Here is a 20,606-nt window from a genome sequence, read left to right as displayed (position 1 = left end):
TTTAAGATTCTTTTATTTGTTTATAAATCTTTAAATGGGCTGGCACCTTCTTATCTTGTGGAACTTTTGAATCTGTATAATCCATCGCGGTGCCTCAGATCAGCAGATCAGCTTCTTCTGGAGGCACCAAGGGCCAGGCGGAAAACTAGGGGGGACAGAGCCTTTGCTGTGATAGGTCCAAACCTATGGAATGCCTTGCCGCTTTATATTAGGCAGGCCCCCTCACTGCCCACTTTTAAGTCTTATTTGAAGACCTATTTTTATTCACTGGCGTTTGATCAGGAATGACACTCTGTCCGTGGTGTTAGTGTTTATATTATTGTTTATAGTTTTTTATGTGTTGTTTTTATATTTGTTTGATATGTTAAGTGCTTTGGTCAGCTGTGCTGTGGTAAAGCGCTATATAAATAAAGTTGAGTTGAGTTGAGTTGAGTTGATCTAGATTTTACCTATCATTAGTGTCAATGAGCAGAAAATAGTGAAAATAAGGTTTGATTCATTAATAAAGTGCCAAAACAGAGCTGAAGTGCTCTTTCCCAAATATCAGCACCTTTTGATGTCATTACAGTTTTTAGGTTTGCGTCACTGCATTAACTTTAATGGCTATTAAACAGTCGCTGTGTTTGTTTTCAGCTCCAGACTGACTTTCACCAACCCTGACAAGGATGATTTGGGCAGATACTCTGTGGTTGTCACCGACACAGACGGAGTGTCTGCCAGCCACACTCTGACTGAGGACGGTACGACACTAACCATATGTAGCAAACAGCTGGCACACTCCAGAACTCCAGCTGTCTTAACCCTACGTCATAAACGTTGCTGACGATGTTTGTTTTCTTGAATCCGTCCTGCAGCACTGAACACCATGCTGGAGCTCAGCCATGCCATCAGAAATCCAAGTGAGTGCTGTGCATCAGCAGCAGTGTCACAGAAATTTAAAAAATGATATTTTTGTGATTTGATCAGCAGATGTTATTGTGTCAGACTTTCCGCTCTGTCCGGCCTTTTGAACAGCAGCGTTTCCTCAGCATCTCCTCCCTGCTTGTCTTGTCTTTGTGTGCAGTTGTTCCTCTGAAACATGGCCTGAACTATGAGATTTTGGACAAGGGTCAAGTGCGTTTCTGGGTACAGGCCGTCAAACTGTCCCCATCCATGTCCTACAGGTTCGTCTTTAATGACCAGGAGGTGAAGAGCGGGGAGGTAATGCTTCATCATTCATCCTGACTGAGCTTAAACAGAGACTTGATTACACACTGTAAGACCTGTGTGTGTCCTGTTATACGATTTGTTTTATAATAACTTGTGCTGCATGTTCTTCGGTTCCCAACCTTGAACTTTCCCCTTTAAGGCAGCAGTGTGCTGGATTTCCTGCCATCTGTCCCACAAGGTTTATCTCCCCACTTTGTCTGAGATGTCGGACTAATCCACAGAGACCACATGACACTGTTGATCACATGACACTGTTCGAGCTCTGTTTTCTGTTGCTGTTAAAGGTTATTTATCAGTAATGTTTGTAAGTTGCAAACTGAAATGATTTGCACCTGTAAAATACTTGAACAGAGTCAAATGTCTGATTGAGTCTTTAATGCTATGTAACACCTGGAGTGGCTTTTTATTTTGTACCTGCAGTGCAGTCACACACTTTAGGTCCCTGATGTGAGATTAATAAGCTGTGATACTGTTAAAATTAATAATACTATAAATATAAGTGTTTACCTTGTTTTGTTCTCAGGGTTACAAGATCAGCCACGACGTGTCCTCAGGAATCATCCAGATGATCGTGGAGAACTTCACCAGAGCTCACGAGGGCACGTACACTGTACAGATCCATGACGGCAAGGCCAAAACCCAGAGCTCCCTGGTCCTGGTGGGAGAAGGTGAGGCTGTGTCCGTCCAGTGGACGACGAGTACAATGTATTAGATATCAGTTGAAGCTTGTTTTATTTGCCTGACTTAGAATCTCTTGGAGAAATTGGCCTGGATGATCCTCCTGCAGTGTTAAATCTTTACTAATCCTGGCCATGAAAATGGTCAAATCTAAGACAGATGCTGGACTAATTGGCTCATGGTTGCATCAGCAGAATATCTTTGAAACCTCAAACAGTGAAATCATATTTGACTTGTAGAAGGCAGACTGCAGGAAGCTGGACTTCATCCACCTGTATTTTTCTGTTTTCAGTGTTCAAGGCTGCTCTGAAGGAGGCCGAGTTTCAGAGGAAGGAGCACCTCAGGAAGCAAGGTACCGGCCGAGTTGTCTCCACGCAGCGCAGATCACCACCAAAGCAAACACTCAGATTTACACACTGCTGTTTAACTCACTGTTGATCAGCGTCATTTGTTTGTCTTTGCGTTGGCAGGATTTCTAAGAACTGATTTTATTTAAATCTGGTGTAAATTCATGTCCTGGGCAGAGAAGCACATGGTTATTTTTGATCTGGGAATGTTTAACTAGACCACATCTCCTTTGTTCTGTGCTTTTTAGTTTTTATTGCCTTCCTGTTTGCTCTTTACGTCCCTCAGACCAAGACTCTTCTAATTATATGATTCCAACTTGTCGTTCTAGGTCCACATTTCTCTGAGTATCTGTACTTCACTGTCACTGAGGAGTGCACCGTTATGCTCGCCTGCAAGGTAACAGAGTACTATTCTTTCCCTTTTTAAGTCTTGGCACATTTTAAAGCAGATATATAAAGCTCACAGCATGGTGGGGGATGTGTGGTGATAAAGCATTTTCTGATAAATGGCTGCCATAAAAACCTTCAGGACACACGTGACACACTGACTGAGGTCTCTGGGGATGTACTGTACAAGGATGCAAAATCCGGTTGCAGGTTCAAAACTTCTGAGGCTAAGCCAAAATATACGGGCGTCGTCCCCCGACACAGCTGACTGCCAATTCTATAGAGCATATCACTGATGATTTTTATTTTACTCACTATACTTTTCACCATTTTTATCAGACCCCTCACACTCTGGACACAAACAGTTTGAACTCCTCTCCTCTAGGTGGCGCTGCAGGTCACTGTGCGCCAAGACAAGCAGACACAGGGACAGTTTCTCCCCCCGGGCCATTACACTCATTAACAGTTAGTCTAGGTTTTGCCTTTTTAACTTGTATTTATTCTGTTTTCATTGCTGTGCACATCGGGGGCCACTAGACTGGAGTCAGATTGTATTGTGATAATACTTGGAAATAAAGTTTATGCTCATCATTGACTTTCTTTTTTCAATCTGCTGTTTGTCAGGTGGCCAATGTGAAGAAGGAAACGACTTTCCACTGGTACAAAGAGGACGAGGAGATCATTCCCGAAACTCCCCCCAACGTCATGTCTGGAGCCTGCGCTCTTCCCATCCGACAGGTGGCACAATCAGCTGATCTGTGTTGTCCCAGAAGACGGGAACTAACATGATCAGTTCACATAGTCAAAACTGTGAGAAGACCTTAGCAGGCCCGCCACCGCCGAGACAAAAACACGACGTAGTGCTTATGGCAGGAGTCGTAAAATGATGACCAGGTGGGAGTAAGCCAAACTCTGTGCACACCTGATTGTCTGGACGAGCTCAAGCAGCCTCAGTCTTCTCCACATGCTTTTTAAAGACGTCCGAAGGCTGCACTTGGCTCAGTAACCTTGACAAGTCTACTTTTGTCCACGCCGCATCATCCCTGTGGCACTGCAGCTCAACCGTGCAGCTGGTTGTGTTTGTTTTCTTAGATTAAAAACCTTCGTTCTAAAATTATCAAGAGTCAGAGCAGTAAAAAGTGTCAAGTAGCAATGGTGTCCGGTGGAAGTATTAGAAAAAGTTACTCAGGAAAGGAATCACTAATGAAATGAACGGACAAAGGTGCTACTGTTTTAGACCCCTGTAAGAAAAGAAAGTGAGTGCACAGTGGCAAATGATGGTGAATTAATTAAAAAAGGCAGATATCAAGCATCTAAATAAATGAAGAAATATACAAATTAGCAAACATGTTTTCTCTGATCATTGTGACATAAACTTGCTTTTTATTTCCCTAAGTAGTGATGCTACGGCTCAACACAGTTTTATTGGCCTGAAAGCAAAATAAAGATCAGCTTTTCTTAGTGGACAATGTGTCTTTGCTAACATAAAATGAATCCACAGTATAAAATGCAAGAATAAACAGTCACCTGCTGTTCAAATAGTGTGTTTACTAAACTTTTGAACATACAAACCAAGAATTTACAGTTTGCTTATATTAATCATATGGTTCCTTGTATCTGTCACATTTAAACCTACATGTTAGTTCCTGTTGTTGACACAGTCACCTTTGTTCCTTCAGTTCTCCAGAAAAGACCAGGGGGTGTACAAGGCCGTGCTCAGCGACGGCAGAGGGAAGGACACGTCTGTGTTCGACATTTCAGGCCAAGGTACGTCTTCACGGTCCAGAACTGGTCAGTTGTTGTTGCAATAAGCATGTTATTCAGTGTTTAATGTGGCCTCCTGTCTCTGATTTTCAGTGTTTGACGACATCATCAATGCGATTGCAAAGATTGCTGGTAGGTTTGATCAGACTTGGTCTCCCTGTGTCAGTCAGGATGTGATGACAGGTCCCACTGGCCTGTAAATAACACATAGTGCATGCATGGTGCACACTGTGCACTCCTGACATGTGAAGCCAGCACCTCTGTGCTTCATGCAGCTGTAGCTTCATTTAGCCTGAGGCTCTGACATAAAACATCTTTGAGTGCAAATTAAACTGTCACAAGTCAACAGACGTGCACAAGTGTTGCCTGAGTACAGTATAGTAGGGCAGGAGAATAGTGCATGTGTTTCCCTAAGTGCACACACTGACTCTGTGCTTGTTGTTTCTGCCTGTGTTTGTCGGCGTCAGGTGCTTCTGCCTCGGAGCTGGTGCTGCAGTGCACGCCAGAGGGCATCAGGCTGCAGTGCTACATGAACTACTACACGGAGGAGATGAAGACCGTCTGGAAACACAGGTACAGTCTGAGTTCTTTATTCCACTCCACCAGTTCAGTTCACACAAGTTTGCAGGTGCAGATTTTTAACAGACCTCCAGCTGTCGGCTCCTTTTACAGGTTATTGATTAATCAGCAGTTGTATTCATTCAAAATTAAATCTACGACAATAAATTATGCAAAAGTTTAAATACTTTACAACCAGGGACTGGAGCTTGATTGGTTTATCAGCCCCTCTCTGCAGGCATCAGCTGTCAAAAGCAAAATACTTCAGTCGATTTATTATTTACCGAGTTTGATTAGGAAACGTTACTGATTCGGCTTCAGAGAGAAACGTTTATTGAGATAAACATGCAAAAAACTTTTACATCGTTTTTACATTGTCCATCATTTGAAAGAGTTTTGAAAGGACAACAATAGTCGCACAGCTTTCACAGCTTACAGTGGATTGGTGGTGGTGGGTCTGTTGGCTGGACCTCTTTATACCAGCGGCTCTGCTCAGACAGTCTTTACTCACGGGGATGGTGAACACAGCCCACTGTGGAAAACTGAGGTGTACTGGTATGACTGTCTGACTAAACCCTGTGGCCTGTGATGGAAACGTGCAGGGAGAGTAAGATCGCCTCCTCGGAGAAGATGAGGATCGGCGGCACCTCTGAGATGGCCTGGATGCAGATCTGTGATCCGTCTGACAGGGAGAAGGGTCACTATGCCATTGAGATCTCAGATGGAGTCAAGACGCACGTCAGGACATTCGATCTCTCTGGACAAGGTAAAAATCACTCACACACTTTAATCAGTACTCGTGTCAAACAAACGTCTCGTTTTCCTTTTAATTTATTTTTGCTTATTATTGCTATTTTTCTTTTTGCAGCGTACACCGAAGCCTGTGCAGAGTACCAGAGACTTAAGTAAGTTATTTGACAGTACAGTAGCTGGTGAACATGCATCTTTAAACCGTATCTACATTATAAAATCAAACTTTTCGCCTTTTGTCTTATAGGGCAGCCGCATTTGCTGAGAAGAGTGAGTAGATTGTTATTTACTACGACTGCCCAGGTATATTTATTCTATTATGTTTACTTCTGGATCAGTCACGGGACCATGTACATTCACGATGGGGTCTGTAAAGCAGCCTCACAGGCTCTTTGAACAGTTTGAGTTTGACTTACAGGCAAGTCAGTTGATTTTTAGGAAATATACAGTTACTGGCCACTTTATTAGGTACATGTGTACAACACTGAGGTCACAGTTAAAGGTGGTGTTGTACTGGACCACATTATATTCAGAGGTGTTCCTAATATTCTGACCAACTCATGGGGAGGACAAAAATGTAGACACCTCTGAATATAACGTAGTCCAGTACAACATCACCTTTAACTATGGCCAATAATAAACAGCATTTAATTTATACATTTATGACAATTTCACCAAAAACTGAAACACGTTGAGCTTCATAAAGAGATGTTACACTGTACAGGTGTACCTAATAAAGTGGCCCGTGAGTGTGTGCCAGCAAGTCGGTGAAGTTTGAGCTTTACATTCCTCCTCTTTGTCCTTATCTACAGTGGAGCAGGTGGCGTCTTGCATCACTTCTTATGGTTTTCATTCAGATGTGTAAAGGCAAACATGGTGATGTGTAGAGTAACTGTTGTCCTTCTCCTCAGACCGCGGCAGAGTGATGGGCGGTCTGCCCGACGTGGCCACTATTATGGAAGAGAAGGTGAGGATCACAGCGATGAAGCCAGCTGAAGTTTTACACATTTATTTTAGGTGTTTACTTTCATCAGCCATGTAGTAAGAAGGTCATGGATCAGAGCTGTAGGCTTTCCTAGAACAAAACATAACAATGTCACCTGCTCTTATTTACATGTAACTGAAAAAATAAGGTACAAAACGACATATGAGGGCAGAGACATATGGTGAAGGGTCGGTTTAACTAGATCACTCACTGGTATCTAGTCATACAGATCGTTCAGGAGCCGAGGTTTTAATCATTTAATTGGTCTCTAAATGTTCTGCTGCCACACTGGTACAACGGAGCCGAGTTCACGCTGCTCAAAGAACTGAAAAGTAACATTTGTACCACAGTTGTCTCTTCCCAGAAACATGGGGCCTCTTGCACAGACCTCACTTTGAGCACTTTTCACAGGGAACCTTTTGTTCAGATACATTTTGTTTTCTCAGTCAACCTGCTCCAGGACCACATACCGGCTTTTATCGAGACTTAAACCATAGCACAGGTTTTCTGTAGTTGTCTGGTAGCTCAGTAGCTCTAGACTGTTAAAGACGCTTTTTGAATTCATACTGACTTGTGTCGGCTCTCATCCCTCTCTAGTCCCTGAGTCTGACCTGCAACGTGTGGGGCGACCCGACCCCTGAGGTCACCTGGTTCAAGAACGAGCAAGAGGTCGCTTCCACTGAGCACACCAAGGTCATGTACGACGGCGGCAGGTTCGCCAGCATGGTCATCAACAAAGTCACCCCAGAGGACTCCGGCAAGTACAGCATCAACGTGAGGAACAAGTACGGCGGCGCGGTTGTTGAGATCACCGTCAGCGTCTACAAGCACGGCGAGGTGATTCCCGAGGCCAAACTGGGAGCGCCCAAAATGGCCACGCCTGTCGTCACACCTGCAGCCACACCTGCGCCATCAAAGTCCCCAGCTCCTCTCTCCAAGACCCCAACTCCTACTCCGTCTAAGGTCCAGACCCCAGTGCCCAAGTCTCCACCCCCGACTCCCAAGTCTCCAACCCCAACTTCAAAGTCTCCGACTCCACCTCGTGGCATCAAGTCGCCCACCCCGCCTAGATTCATGAAGTCTCCGACCCCACCGAGGAAGTAAAGGGCGATGACATCTGAGGGGGAAATGTTCGCTGTTAGCAGCGTTGCTTTGTAGCATGAGTGTGAAACCATGAGCCGCTCCTTTAACAAGTAGTTTAGACGTAGTTACAGTTGAAGTCCAGCTTTTACAGAACAGGATGCTAACGTGGACTTTTACAGTCGCTACTATCATAGATGTCTTTTTGTGATATTACATCTGTCAGCTGCTCACTGTGCTTTGAACACAGGTGGGAAAACTTTTAAAACAGGCCAGGGTAGATGTTAATGTTCAGTGTTTGAAAAGATGCACCTTCCACTGCGCGGTGTTAGTGGAACACCTTGTGCAGATGTTACAGGACAATTCTGGTTTATTACAACTTGGCTCTTTTTACACTGTTTAATTTCTTTCAGTGACAAAAAGAAAAACAGACCCACAAGTTAGCCAAAGACGAAACAAACACAAACAGTAAAATTACCCAGAATGTCCATCACAAGTTAGAGCTGACCTTCTAGTTCAGCTTTGACCAGGCTTCCCATTGTTTAGATCGTCTGGCTGAGCTGTTGTCTTGTTTACAGCCTGTACGATCGTCTGAATTCAGATTTCAGCATGGTGACGTATATAAAACTACTAAAGAAGCTGTAATAGACCAGAACTGTCCTTTAAACTGGATGACCTGGGAGTCAGCAGGGTGATAGCTGGGACTGTGTTGTACCAGATTATTGTTCTGCTTTTGCTTCTTTATTACCAGCTGTTTTCTCCCAGGTGGCTTTAACTTGCATGTCTTCACAAAGCCGGTCTGTGAATAAACACCTTCACTTCCTGCCCTGGTCGCTATGCCAGAGAGGTCTGTCTGTCTGTGATATGTTATGTTTTTTCCCCTCAGTGCTTTGTGATGGCAATAAACGTTACTTATCAACATCAGCCTTTTATCTGTGTGAGTGATCTTGTCTCCACCCCAGATATGTGAGAAGGTCGGTGACAGGAAGTAACACGACTCCTGCAGCAGCACTGAGCAAAGATGAAAGTTAAAATGTACAAATTGGGTTGTATCTAGGCTCAGAGGGACTGTGACAGCTGGATAGGTAAACAAAGCTGCTCCTGTGTCTGAAACTCGGGTGAGTTGAGGTGGGCGGGGCTTGTGTGGTGCGTGAGCTGTCAGAGCAGGGCAGGTACAACAGGCTGTTCGTTTGTACAGAGTTCAAGTCCACACCTCAGTGCTGTTGGTTCATGCTGGAGACAGTACAGGCACCAGCTCTGACAGGAGGGTTGAACCTGGACTCCGCAGGGAGAGGATAACTTGTACCAGTCATGAAGTAAGTCTTTGGGCACTTCTCTCTTAAACTGAAATCTTAACGTCTTAAGGGATAAGCGACTGAAGTGGCTGAACGTAGCCACATACTGTTTACCTACCTGTGGTGAATCACACTTGACAGACAGGTTTTCTTTACATACAGTATGTAAACAGCCTTTTCCCTCTGAATAGGATTTCCTGTATCTAAGGTTTCCAGTCTGAACAGCATGGTCAACAGTCAAAACACTTGTCACGCTGAAGGTAAAGGAGAAGCTTGTTGCACATAGTGTCAGAGGGGGTCTGGCATCCATGGAATCCAACCTGTCCTGTCTGTCTTCACTGAAAGAAGACGACAAGCCCGTCTACATTCAGCCGCACTACAGAGAATCCTACCGCCTGGCTATTTACGCCCTGCTCTGTGGAGGCAAAGAAGCCTACGAGGAGTTCCTCCGAGCCGAGCAGATCAGCCACCTGCTGTCAGAGGAGGAGATACTCTTCATCTTGGAAAATGCAGAGTTACCGGTTGTGGAGGATGACTCGGAGGAGACACGGGTCACCAATGAGACCGGCCCCTCCACCTACTTCCCGGAAGAGTCAGACGAGGAGGTGCCAGACCTGGACCTGGGCTGGCCAGAGGTCACGCTGGAGGGCACGGACACCAGCATCAGCCTGCTCTTCCACCCGCCCAGACTAAACACACCCACCATTAAAGAAGTGCTTCGAAAACAGATTCAGGAGGCGAGGCAGGTGAGGACCAAGCACTGTCAAATTTGTTTAGACAAAAAACCCCTGAAGGCGAAGTCGAACCCATTTGTCAGGTAGATACACGACTTATCTTTGCTGCACACCTTTTTAACTTGTGTCAGTATCAATAGCACAAACACAATGAAAGGCGTTTCTGTACACAGTGGAAAACACACATCACTGCATATTTCTGTACATACACAGCAGACTGCAGGGTTAGGCTACAGTCTGCTGACTATAAGGTCATATTGTCATACACCACTCAGTCACTGTCCTCTCTAAACACCTACTGTGTCTGCTGCTGGGGTTACATGCTATGTAATGAGGTGTGATAATGAAGTGATACTTCATCAAATTTCTCCTTGAATGTGGCCATAGATGGTTTTACTTGCTTCTTCAGAGAAGGAGGGTCGGTTTATTTCATGGCATTTGAAATGGTTTCATGTTGAATAAAAAGAATCAAACATTCATTGAAACATCAAGTCATGTTTGCAGCATCCACTTCCCCAGGGCAGAGATGCCATGGATGATGACCGAGCTCTCTGCTCCTCTAGATCTTTTCTGGGGGTTTATTAGAGTTAAAAAACAGTAAGGCCTTGATGGTGAGAAATAAAATTCTAACAGTTTATTTGAGTCCATTCGTCCTCTAGAACATCCTGGGAAAGAGCTCTGTGATCTGGTCGCTGTTCTGCACAGTTGTTTGGTTAGAGTTTAATTGGCTGTATTAGATTTCTGAGCAAGACTGCTCTGTTCAAATAAGACATGTAAAAACACATCTGCTCCTGCTCGTCTACAAGTCAGAGGTGCTCTGTCCTGCAGCAGCAGCAGCAGGACTCACTCGCTGCAAGAAAACAACAACTTGGTGACCTGGATGCTGATGGTTCTGTTGCTGGATTTTAGCCATCAGACTTAAAGAGTGGTGGGAGAAGTACTGAGTTGCTTTACTTAAATAAAATGAGCAGTACTTAGGAAGTAAAAGCTCAGCAGAACAGTGTACTGATACATTAACATGTAAGCAGGGCTTTAATGCTGTGGCTGTAGAAGGAGCTAATCCATGATATTGCATTATTTTATAAACAGTGGCAGGTTTTGTGAGTAAAATTAAAATCTACAGAGTAACTATCAAGTAAGTGTAGTGCAGGGCTTTAGGGTTAAGGTGCATCATCATGTGCAGCCTGGGGTCGCTGTTGGTTGTTTGTTTGTTTAGATCCCCATTAGCTGCTCCAGTTAGCGAAAAGCGAAAAGGTCCCGGGTTCGAGCCCTGAGACCTTTTTGTTTCTGTGAGGAGTCTGCATGTCGCCCCTGTGCCTGCGTGGGTTCCCTCCAGATACTCCGGCTTCCTCCCACAGTCCAAAGACATGTGACTCTAAACTGCCTGTGTGTGTGTGGCTGTTTGTCTACATGTCAGCCCTGTGACAGACTGGAGACCTGTCCAAAAATGAATTTACCCGAGTAAATGTACTTTTACAAGAGAAAGAATACAAACCACATCAGTTTGTGAATGTGCATCTTTAGATTTTAGTGACATGCATTTAATTTAAAAAAGTCAATAAACCAAATGTAAATCTTATTCAATGGAAAATTGGTGAAAATAAAACATTTATTGATAAAAAACTTGCAGCAACCAAAATGCTCATCTCTGTCCCTTAAATCTCACTGTGAGGCTTTTTAGCCACCATCAGCAGCTCGTGTTCGTTTGACAGTGACTAATAAACATTAATTTGGAAAATCTCTTCAGAGCAAAATTAAAAACTGAGCTGCAGCAAACATTTTGTGAAGAGCCAGACAATACCAGACATGTACCCAGCAGCTCCTTCTGCAACAACAGAGCACTGGTAGAAAACTAAGAACCTGAGGCCAATTATTAGTCATTACTTCTTTTACAAGATTAATGACAAATGGTTTTGTCGCAGCATGAACACACAAGTTAACGTAAACAGCAGCCTTCATATCCGTTCACACACACACACACACACACACACACACACACACACTCGCTAAGACAAAAGATAATTTGCTAACTGTGAGATGAGAGAGATTAGCACCAAGGCCGTGTTTCACTCCGACACATGACATCAACCAGCCAACGTGTCTCGGCCTGTTCGGTGTTCAGCTGCACACGCTGCCGGCTCAGTGTCTCCAGAGCTGGAGCTAATCATTCATACACCACAGCTGGATGTGTGTGTGTGTGTGTCTGACTGGGCAGGAGATGGACTTTCATTTTGCAGATACCACCATTTGAAAGTGCACATGGTGGAGCCTCTCGTACTGTGCCCAGTGATGGTGTCACTGAAATGGGTCAAACTTGGTCTGAACTCCATGAAGACATGCCCCACGGGTCCGTTCTGCTTTCAGTTGTGTTTTTTCCCCTCAGAGAAAGATGTGCACTGTAGTAAACTAAAAAAAAAAAAACAGAGTAAAATCAGCAACGAACGTCCTGCAGCACCAGAGAGTTTCTTCACAGGGTTTCCTTAAATCATGTCGTATAAAATCAGGACTTACTAAAAATGCCTTATCCTCTGTTTCAGTTCAATTAACTTTATTGGCATTTCTTACCCCAGAGTCCAGTACAAACCCAGCCTGCCTGTGGTTAAACAGTCCAGGTTTCTAATCATAAATTTAGGTTGAGGTGGAGGAACTCGTCCAGCTTTTTCCATCCCATAGTGTCCCCTGCTAACTCTTTAAGACCACCCTGCTGACCTGAAAACAGAATAATAATAAAGCTGTGTCACCTAATGGCAGCTTCCTCCTTATTGTAACAGTTGCTGGAAATTATTTTAGGTGTCAGTAAACTTTTACTGCCAAGGGGCTGTTAAATTTAGAGTCTAGAGCCACCCTGACCTGACTCAGCCACACATATCTGTTATTTTACATCAGTGAAGACAGGCTGTGGATGCCCTTTAAAACCCTAATTCAATGTTAAATACAACCAACTATTTGCCAACCCTGCGCTGAGATTCTTGTCTTTTGTTATCTCACCAGTTGTTCAGAGACTCCAGTTACTGTTTGCCAGCTTTGTGCTGGCAAACAGTAACTTTATTTTACTTGGAAAATCCTTTGCATAATCGATTCTACCTGCCTGTAGATGTCTAGCTTTGACTCCTCATCTCATCTTATATTGCTCCTCATGTGTGTCCAGGTCATTGCCATCGCGATGGACATCTTCACTGACATTGATATTTTTAAGGAGGTCATTAGCGCGACGCTGAGGGGGGTGGTGGTCTACATCCTTCTGGATCACTCTCACTTCAAGAGCTTCCTTGCCATGTCGCACAGGGTGGGCGTCAGCATCCAGGACCTCAAGGTGAGAGATACACCACTCACTGGTCAACAGCATCGCCATTTAAAACGGTGGGAGAACGAGGCCCGTCTTTAGTTTTTGGGGTCGGACCATATGATGGCACAGTGTTCGGACTGCTGCCTTCTAATTAGCTAATTAGCAAAAAATAAATGACAAAATATGGGCTTGACACAAAACTTGATTTGCAAGAAGTCACACACCAGAAGCAGTGAAGCATGACCTCGGATGAAGGGTCAGTGATGTCCAGCCCACGGACTCATAAAGAATGTGGTGGTAAGAGACTTTGCATTTGTAATGAAACTCAAGGCTGCATGGTTCATTGAATCAAGGGTTCGCAAATAGAGGAGGCTACATGCACATATAATATATCTCCATAATCAATCACAGGTGGGACAGTACTTTCCACAAGTTTTACCTTAATATTATAAGTAAAACAAGACTTATTTCTAAAATGAAGGCCAATCTCATTCACCCATATCCCCAGGTACCTGTAGGAAGACACCCTTTCATCAGATGTGAGAATGTTACAGTCATCAAGCAACTGTGGACATGCCTTTGAGAGGACCATAGACTTTGATTTTTGAACATTTAAACCCAATTTTAAATTCAACATGGTTATTTTAAAGACGTCGTGTGCTGTGCAGGAAAGCACTCTGAGTTAGCTTCAAGTCCATTCACAGCACAATAGTTAAATGTGACCTGAAGTGGACGTTCTGATCTGCCCACTGCTCTGCTACCTCAGCCGTAGGCTTGTATTTCGTTAAGACCCCCTGCCAGAGGAGGCTTCGTCTGTGGCTCGACCTTTCCTCTGTAGGAGGGAACCTTTACCAGATTATGTCTGACATGTGCTCCACATGGAAACACTGTCATTTACCAGCTGCCTTCTCCTTGTTATTATCCTCGGAGACAAATGCAGCAGCCGGAGGACAGGCCTGTCAGACTGTCAGCGTGGCTGGATTTTCCTGTTCAGCAGCGTCAGGATGATGTTTCAACCGTCCAAACAAGATGTTGTCAGAACGAACACAGTGACGCCTTTGTGATCTCTCTGCCATTTGCTCAGCCAGTAGCCACATCAAAACACAGACCTCAGAAAGACTGACGCAGTTGTCAGTAACACAAAGACTGTGTGTGTGTGTGTTAAAGCTAGTAATGTTGTTTTGAATGTTCCTAAAAACCCTGATGTATGAAATAAATCCACTAGACTAATATGCACCTCATTTAAAATGCACCTCCAAAGCGGCAACACACACACAACCCATGACATCAGTTACTTGGCTCGACATGTTTCAAGCCCCTTTACCGACATGTTCTCAGTGGGACTTCTTACCTGTTAAGATACAGTATTTCACTCTGGACTAAATCAATGCAATGACAGACTGACAGGCAGGCGTCCCTACAGCTACTCCTCTGCTAAAATCACTTGCTATCTTTGAAATTTAAAGTAGCATTATTTCTGCATACAACTTAGAGACAACTAGTATTAATCAGTAGATTACCATACACTAAATGACAGAAAGTTAACCGCTCTCTAAATGTCTGGACTCAAAGCTATGAGGCTGTATTCAATACAACTTTGTGAGCTGAACATGTCAAACACACATGTTCTCTCCACCCTTTCATCACCACTAAGTATTATCTCAGCTGTTACATGATATTGGAAAGGTTGATCTAGTCTAGCAAACTAATATAAGTCACCACAGGAGCTCAGCCCAGATATGGCAAATCAAAGCCACAGCAGCTAAACTGCTTGTTTATTAAGCTGAACATTTCCTGTACCTGCTTGAATTGCTTTAAACATGGAGATTCACATTCCACCTTCTGATGCAATAAAAAGCTGATGACATGTTCAAAGATGTGTCACAGAAATACATAGCTACGACCTGCTCGGCAGCATTTGATGCAGTTCACAAGCACAGACTGATTTTAAAGGTTTGCAGTGTCAGTATCTGAAAAGGCCCAGTGACCGTGTGACTGACGAAGCTTTTCATTTGTTTCTCCATCAGAACATTCGTGTCCGGACGGTCCAGGGACAGCAGTATCTGTGCCAGTCTGGGGTGAGGTTTCATGGAGGTTTGGAGCAGAAGTTTATTCTGGTGGACTGTCGCACGGTTTTATATGGAACATACAGGTGAATCAGTCCTGTCTTTAACATCTCCCCTGTCTGAATTTTATGGAATTTTTATGGAATAGTAAGAAAGACTCTGGAGGAGTTCTGGTTCATTTTACTGCTGCTGTTAATGTCCAAGTATGAAGCTGCAGTAGGGTGCATCTTAAATTTAGATCATGAAGAACTGCATCAGTTCAAGTATGTATATAATGTATTTCATAAAAGAGGGAGGCGAGTCTGGGCAGGTCAACATCTCCCTTTGTCACTGCTGGTTTGCTGTTGACTGTGCTGTCTTTTCTTCTTCAGCTACACGTGGTCATATGAGAAGATCAACCTGAGCATGGTCTTGGTGATCACTGGTCAGCTGGTTTGCTCTTATGATGAGGAGTTTCGAAGACTGTACGCTCGCTCTACAGTGCCTACGGTTCTGTACAGAGAGAAGCTGTCTGTCCAGCCCCTGTCAGACACTATGGCCTTGCATAGCCCCAGGTCCAGCCAGCTTTCCCTTCACCAAATTCACATGAGGTCCAGAGTGACGCACAATGTGAGAAGCGCTCAAGATGTTAATAACTGTATCGTGTTGACCAGGGGCTTGAGCATGCAGGAGAGGCTGCATCAATCTCACTATCCCGACATGGGGAATCTGATGAGGGGGCACAGTTATGGTGGAGAACTGCAGAAGTTAAACTCCATGACTCGACTGAGGATGGGAACCAAAGACATCGGAGGGCATCTTGCTCCCGACTGGGCCGGATCTAACCAGAGGGTAGGCGACATGCTGCTAACCAACAGGTTGTCTCAGCAGCAACTTCGGCATCAAAGTCGCTACGGTGCAGACCAGAATCTAATACCGTTCAACTCTGAAACATCACTCCACAGGTGGAAGATGGACGCATACCTTAACAAGAACGAGATGCCCCTGGATGCATCGTGTGATTCACAATCCCCAATGACATCTCCATATAACAGTAACACAGGCTTAAATGAGCATCAGTCGCAGCTAATTCACAGCAGGTCCAGGGACATAAAGTTGAGGATGGAGGAAACAAGGCAGAAGAGGCTCAGTCTGCAGGAGTATGCCATTCTCAGGCAGAGCCAAGAGACCTTAAGATCCATATATCCGACTGTAGAAAGACCTAAATTGATGCCTTCACTGAGAGGTCCTGACTTGAGGCAGACTGTGGCAGAATTAGTGCCAAACACACAAAACGGTTACAGCCTGCAAACATCAAATCACAAAGTCAATGAGCTAGGTAAAGAAAGCAACAGAAGAGAGCACGTTCTCACTGATGGCCACCGCTCTGCCTCTCACTACAGCATCAAAAAGGTCCCAGATCCAAAGGCAGTGCAGACATGGCCTGAACCTCTCTCCAGGACGACATCAGCCGGCGAATTAGATGTGAAGCTGAATGATCCATCACTCAAACTCTCTTATTTGCAGTCCAGCAATCTTAGCATGCAGCACCCAAGGGCAATGGAGTCTTTGACTGAGATGCCTGAAGAAAAAGAATGTTCAAATACTCGTGTCAATAGTTCAGACTCAGCTGCCCTCAATGATGGAAATGCGATGATTCGCAATGAGAAGTCTGTTCCAAAGGAGACCTCTGTGAAATTGAGCCTACCTGCACAATCGCAGCACCAGGATCAAGCCAGAAGACGTCGTGGTTCTGTAGGGAAGGTGGCCAACAGTTTAGGCTCAGCTGCTCCACGAGAAAGAAGGAAGTCAACATCCAGTGACACAGAAAATGCTCCAAAGATCTTAAACACTTCTGCAGGATCTCAGCATGCACTGGAAGCTAAGAGTAACCACACTCAGAAGCAGCGCGAGGAGCCAGCATTGCAGAGAAGTAATTCCATGAGGATGAAAGTATATTCGATGCTTTCATCAGATGAAAAGAAAACACCTAAAGGAGAGGAGAAGGCACTCCAAAGAAAGGCCTCAATGAATGCCTCCGGATCAAACCAATGTCATGAGGCAGACTATTCTCAGACATCTGCTGCAGAACAAACAAAGAAAGGTCAATCCTCAAGCATCTCCAGGTCACAGAACTCTCTCAGTAGTGCACCAGAGACAGAGAAGCCCAAATCCCCATTCTCGAGGTGGCCTTCTCAGCGTTCAAGCAAGAGAAAGATGAAACTTTCTGCAGAGCAGGACAAAGGCTCGAGGAGCACACTGGATGACGACGCCGCCCCTCAAACCGGGCAAGAGAGAGTCTACAGCCAGTGCGAGTATGTGGATAGTCCTGATGGTCTTCCTATGGATAAGTCAGTGGCGGCGGCAAGCATGTATCCCTCAGACACAGGCAAAAGCTCCTCCCTCAACAGACATGACTCTGGCTTTCCGGGGTATCAGACACACAGTGGTACTGACAACAAACTGGGACGATTCATGCAGCGAATGGGAAATCTAATCAACAAGAACAAGTAGAGCTGCAGCAGGAGTAACAGGCCACTACACTGCACAGTCCTTGTTTTGTTTATGGGTTTATTGTGGTTGTACATAGATACCACTGCAGCGAGCTGCTATTCCCGCTTCCTGTTTGTCCTCCGATGGGTCACGTGATGTGACTGAGAACTTATCATGGAAGGTATCAATCATTCAGGCATCTGCTACTGAAGAGCTGTTCATGCTGTACATATTTAATGAATTGTACAAGTTATTGTTAAAAATACATCTTTATTATTTGTAATGAATGTTTGGTAAAGAAAAGGGACAGTGAGATTTTAAATTTTGTATTTTCATGAGAAATGACAGAAACCAACACTGAATGTTTCCTGTCTATCCAAAGACTAATATATCTTACACACACACTGTTGTTTATTTTGGCCCAGTCCCACACACACTATTCTACGGCACCAAATATGGATTCATCCTCCACTGAAAATAGTCCCAGATGTGCACAGTTTCCTCCTGTTTCCAGCTGTTTTAGAACATTACTAGTCCTTTTCAAAAGAATTAAACTATACATTTTTGTGGTTTGTTGATTGTTTTTACATCTACATTGTAAATAGAAGCACCTGAAGAGCGTAGACCTCCGCCCAGGCGTTGTCATCCCTCCATAATCCAGCCCTCCTGAAAACGTCATCAAAATCCACTTTCTCATTGCATTGAAAAACTGATGACATGATCCAGGATGCGCCACCATGCTGGCTGTTTCTACAGCGTGGTGGTGCTATAGTACTGGAACTCAGTGTTAGTTAGTCCTGTTAATTAGTCCTTAGTTAGTACTGTTAGTTAGTCCTCACCTGACGGAGGATGTCGCCTGGAGTACGACTGAGAGACAGTAGAGCAGTAGAATAGACTTTTATAGTGTTTGCTCTGCTGTCAGCAAACGTCTTCCTGCATCTGCTTATGTGAGCTTCACCTGTACGCCCACCTTGCTACCTGCACAGTGACCACTGACTGTTCTAGAGGTTTGTCTCTATGCAGACGATTCGTCCAGTGTTTCTTTTCCTGTGGACGACCTGTCATGAGTTCAGACAGATGCTGGAGCATCTCAGAGCTACAGCAGCTGCATCACAGAAACAACGGAAACAGGTTTATTAAATGTATATTTAACATGTTTCAATTCTGACAGAGTTCTGATGCCGCCCAGTGAAACACAGGTATGGGTCATGTGATCCTTAGTCCTTATTCTTTATATGTATAGAAAACTTGTCCTGCTCAGACTCATCAATCGTTATAGTTAATCAATGAATAAACAGCTGATCAGTGGCAGTGTTACCTGTGCTCAGGTGAACAGGAACACACGTTCTTCATTATCTCTCTGTGCACAAGGCTGTCAGACATTTAATTATAAAACATTTTACTTGAAAACCCCGTTAATACTCTTTTAAAAACTTTTTTAAACTTCCCTTTAGCTCCACATTCAGAAGATGAAATCTGTCCTCGGTGTGTAAACATGTGTTTTTCTATGTGAAGGTTGAGTGAAAAGAACCAGAAATCATTAAGAGTTCAGCGAAAACATTTGATGCATTGATTCCTGCAGAACACAGTTTGTAAATATGACTGATTTAGTTTGATATCTTTCAGATCAGGGGAAGATGCATTGTCTATTAAAACTACAGATGAAGTGAGAAATCTGAAGTGTTTTCAAAATCATCTTTTTGACTTAGATGGGAAAATGTCACATGTGCTGAAATACTCTCCATTTCATACCCATGAACATGGTGTTTATAAGAGGTGAGCAGTTCAGACTCCAGAGCAGTGGACACACAGGTTCAGATGAAGTGTCTGCGGTCGCTCCAACAAGATAGTCTGATCCTGGAATGTGCAGCATTGTAAAGACTGTTTCAGTCTGAGGGTGATAAATGAATCCCTGATCATATGTCTGTTTAGTAACGATGACTGATATCACTGCTGATCATGGTCCACAGGTATCCAGCAGGCAGCAGCTTCAAGCATGTACCCACACTTAGAAACTAGTATTAGCATGAAAACAAGAGTAAAGTTACTGCATGTTATCATTTAGACACATACAGTATAAGGTTGTGTGTTGAAATCATCCAGTGTAGGGCACAGTGAAGGGACAGCAGAGGGCGCTGTGCACTAGCTTCACCATCTAATCCAACAGACCTGCAGTAAATCCTCCTTCATTAAGGTGATGATTGGTTTGTGTTCACTACGTGATCACTGTGGAGGCGGCAGTTTGTGCTGCTGCTCAACTGAACCGTGTTATACTGAGAGCTGCTTCAGACGAGGCATCTGCAGCTGCCTTCTGGTGCTTTGTCCTCCCCGTTCATGTCCATCAAGCCATTATCTATATTGCTTATTCCTGAATAGGGTCGTGGAGCCAATCCCAGCTGTCACTGGGTGACAGGGGGGTCCATCCTGGACAGGTTGCCAGTCTATCACAGGGCTGACATGTAGACAAACAATCACTCATTCACTCCTGTTGGCAGTTAGAGTCACCAATCAACCTAAGCTGCATGTCTTTGGACTGTGGGAGGAAGCTGGAGAGAATCTACGCAGGCACAGGGAGAACATGCAGACTCTACACAGAAAGGCCGTTATTGTTAAGCCATTATGGAGGAGGTCTGTTAACCTGGTCCCTGAAGGAGACCTTTCCCTTGGAGATGGTTTGAAAAAGGAGCCAGAGAAGAAATCAAAAGCTTAAAAATTTAATACAATTTTTTTAAGTTACAAAACATTGGTTATATGGGAGACAGAAACGTTATACTGACACATGAAGGTTCCAGAAAAATATGTAGGACAGTAAAAAACTGCAGGATAAAGAGAGGGTTAGAGTGGGTGATGGAAATGTTAACATGAGTCTGGAGAAATAAAGCCTGAACAAGTTGCCTTTGTGTGTTTTATTTCTTGCAAGGAAGTTTAGTCATACACAACATGCTTGTTGTGCAGTCTGCTGATCGAACGACCCAGAGAAAGAGTAACAGTCAGG

At 44.2% G+C, this 20,606-nt stretch overlaps 2 protein-coding genes across 2 annotated transcripts in view; both read left to right on the top strand.

The window, feature by feature from the left end:
- myom2a (myomesin 2a) overlaps nucleotides 1–8,659 on the top strand; it is a 31,271-nt gene extending 22,612 nt beyond the window's left edge. Inside the window, exons 23-37 of the mRNA XM_020586572.1 lie at nucleotides 634–740; nucleotides 855–899; nucleotides 1,064–1,200; nucleotides 1,733–1,877; nucleotides 2,180–2,239; nucleotides 2,564–2,631; nucleotides 3,246–3,359; nucleotides 4,301–4,388; nucleotides 4,479–4,517; nucleotides 4,853–4,958; nucleotides 5,546–5,709; nucleotides 5,812–5,848; nucleotides 5,941–5,963; nucleotides 6,605–6,660; nucleotides 7,276–8,659. Of these exons, the coding sequence (XP_020442228.1) occupies nucleotides 634–740; nucleotides 855–899; nucleotides 1,064–1,200; nucleotides 1,733–1,877; nucleotides 2,180–2,239; nucleotides 2,564–2,631; nucleotides 3,246–3,359; nucleotides 4,301–4,388; nucleotides 4,479–4,517; nucleotides 4,853–4,958; nucleotides 5,546–5,709; nucleotides 5,812–5,848; nucleotides 5,941–5,963; nucleotides 6,605–6,660; nucleotides 7,276–7,782 (1,696 nt within the window). The 3' untranslated portion in view covers nucleotides 7,783–8,659. The remainder of the gene's footprint in view (nucleotides 1–633; nucleotides 741–854; nucleotides 900–1,063; nucleotides 1,201–1,732; nucleotides 1,878–2,179; nucleotides 2,240–2,563; nucleotides 2,632–3,245; nucleotides 3,360–4,300; nucleotides 4,389–4,478; nucleotides 4,518–4,852; nucleotides 4,959–5,545; nucleotides 5,710–5,811; nucleotides 5,849–5,940; nucleotides 5,964–6,604; nucleotides 6,661–7,275) is intronic.
- Nucleotides 8,660–9,361: 702 nt separating this feature from the next.
- Nucleotides 9,362–17,632, top strand: LOC109951838 (protein FAM83B-like). The gene is made up of 4 exons (XM_020586556.1): nucleotides 9,362–9,799; nucleotides 12,936–13,100; nucleotides 15,101–15,225; nucleotides 15,511–17,632. The coding sequence occupies exons 1-4, from the start codon at nucleotides 9,362–9,364 to the stop codon at nucleotides 17,630–17,632; spliced, it is 2,850 nt and encodes a 949-aa protein (XP_020442212.1).
- The last annotated feature ends 2,974 nt before the right edge of the window (nucleotides 17,633–20,606 follow it).

The sequence above is a fragment of the Monopterus albus genome, unplaced genomic scaffold (assembly GCF_001952655.1).
Source record: "Monopterus albus unplaced genomic scaffold, M_albus_1.0 scaffold413.1, whole genome shotgun sequence".
NCBI lineage: Eukaryota > Metazoa > Chordata > Actinopteri > Synbranchiformes > Synbranchidae > Monopterus > Monopterus albus.
Note: the sequence above shows the minus strand (reverse complement) of the source record. Positions and strands in the feature narration are given on the sequence as shown.

What these genes read in the sequence shown, in the direction of transcription:
- LOC109951838 (XM_020586556.1), top strand. Translation starts at nt 9,362, where the DNA reads ATGGAATCCAACCTGTCCTGTCTGTCTTCACTGAAAGAAGACGACAAG. An exon ending in TCAGCATCCAGGACCTCAAG is followed by an intron (nt 13,101 to 15,100) that starts GTGAGAGATACA and finishes TTTCTCCATCAG; the next exon opens with AACATTCGTGTCCGGACGGT. An exon ending in GTTTTATATGGAACATACAG is followed by an intron (nt 15,226 to 15,510) that starts GTGAATCAGTCC and finishes TTTCTTCTTCAG; the next exon opens with CTACACGTGGTCATATGAGA.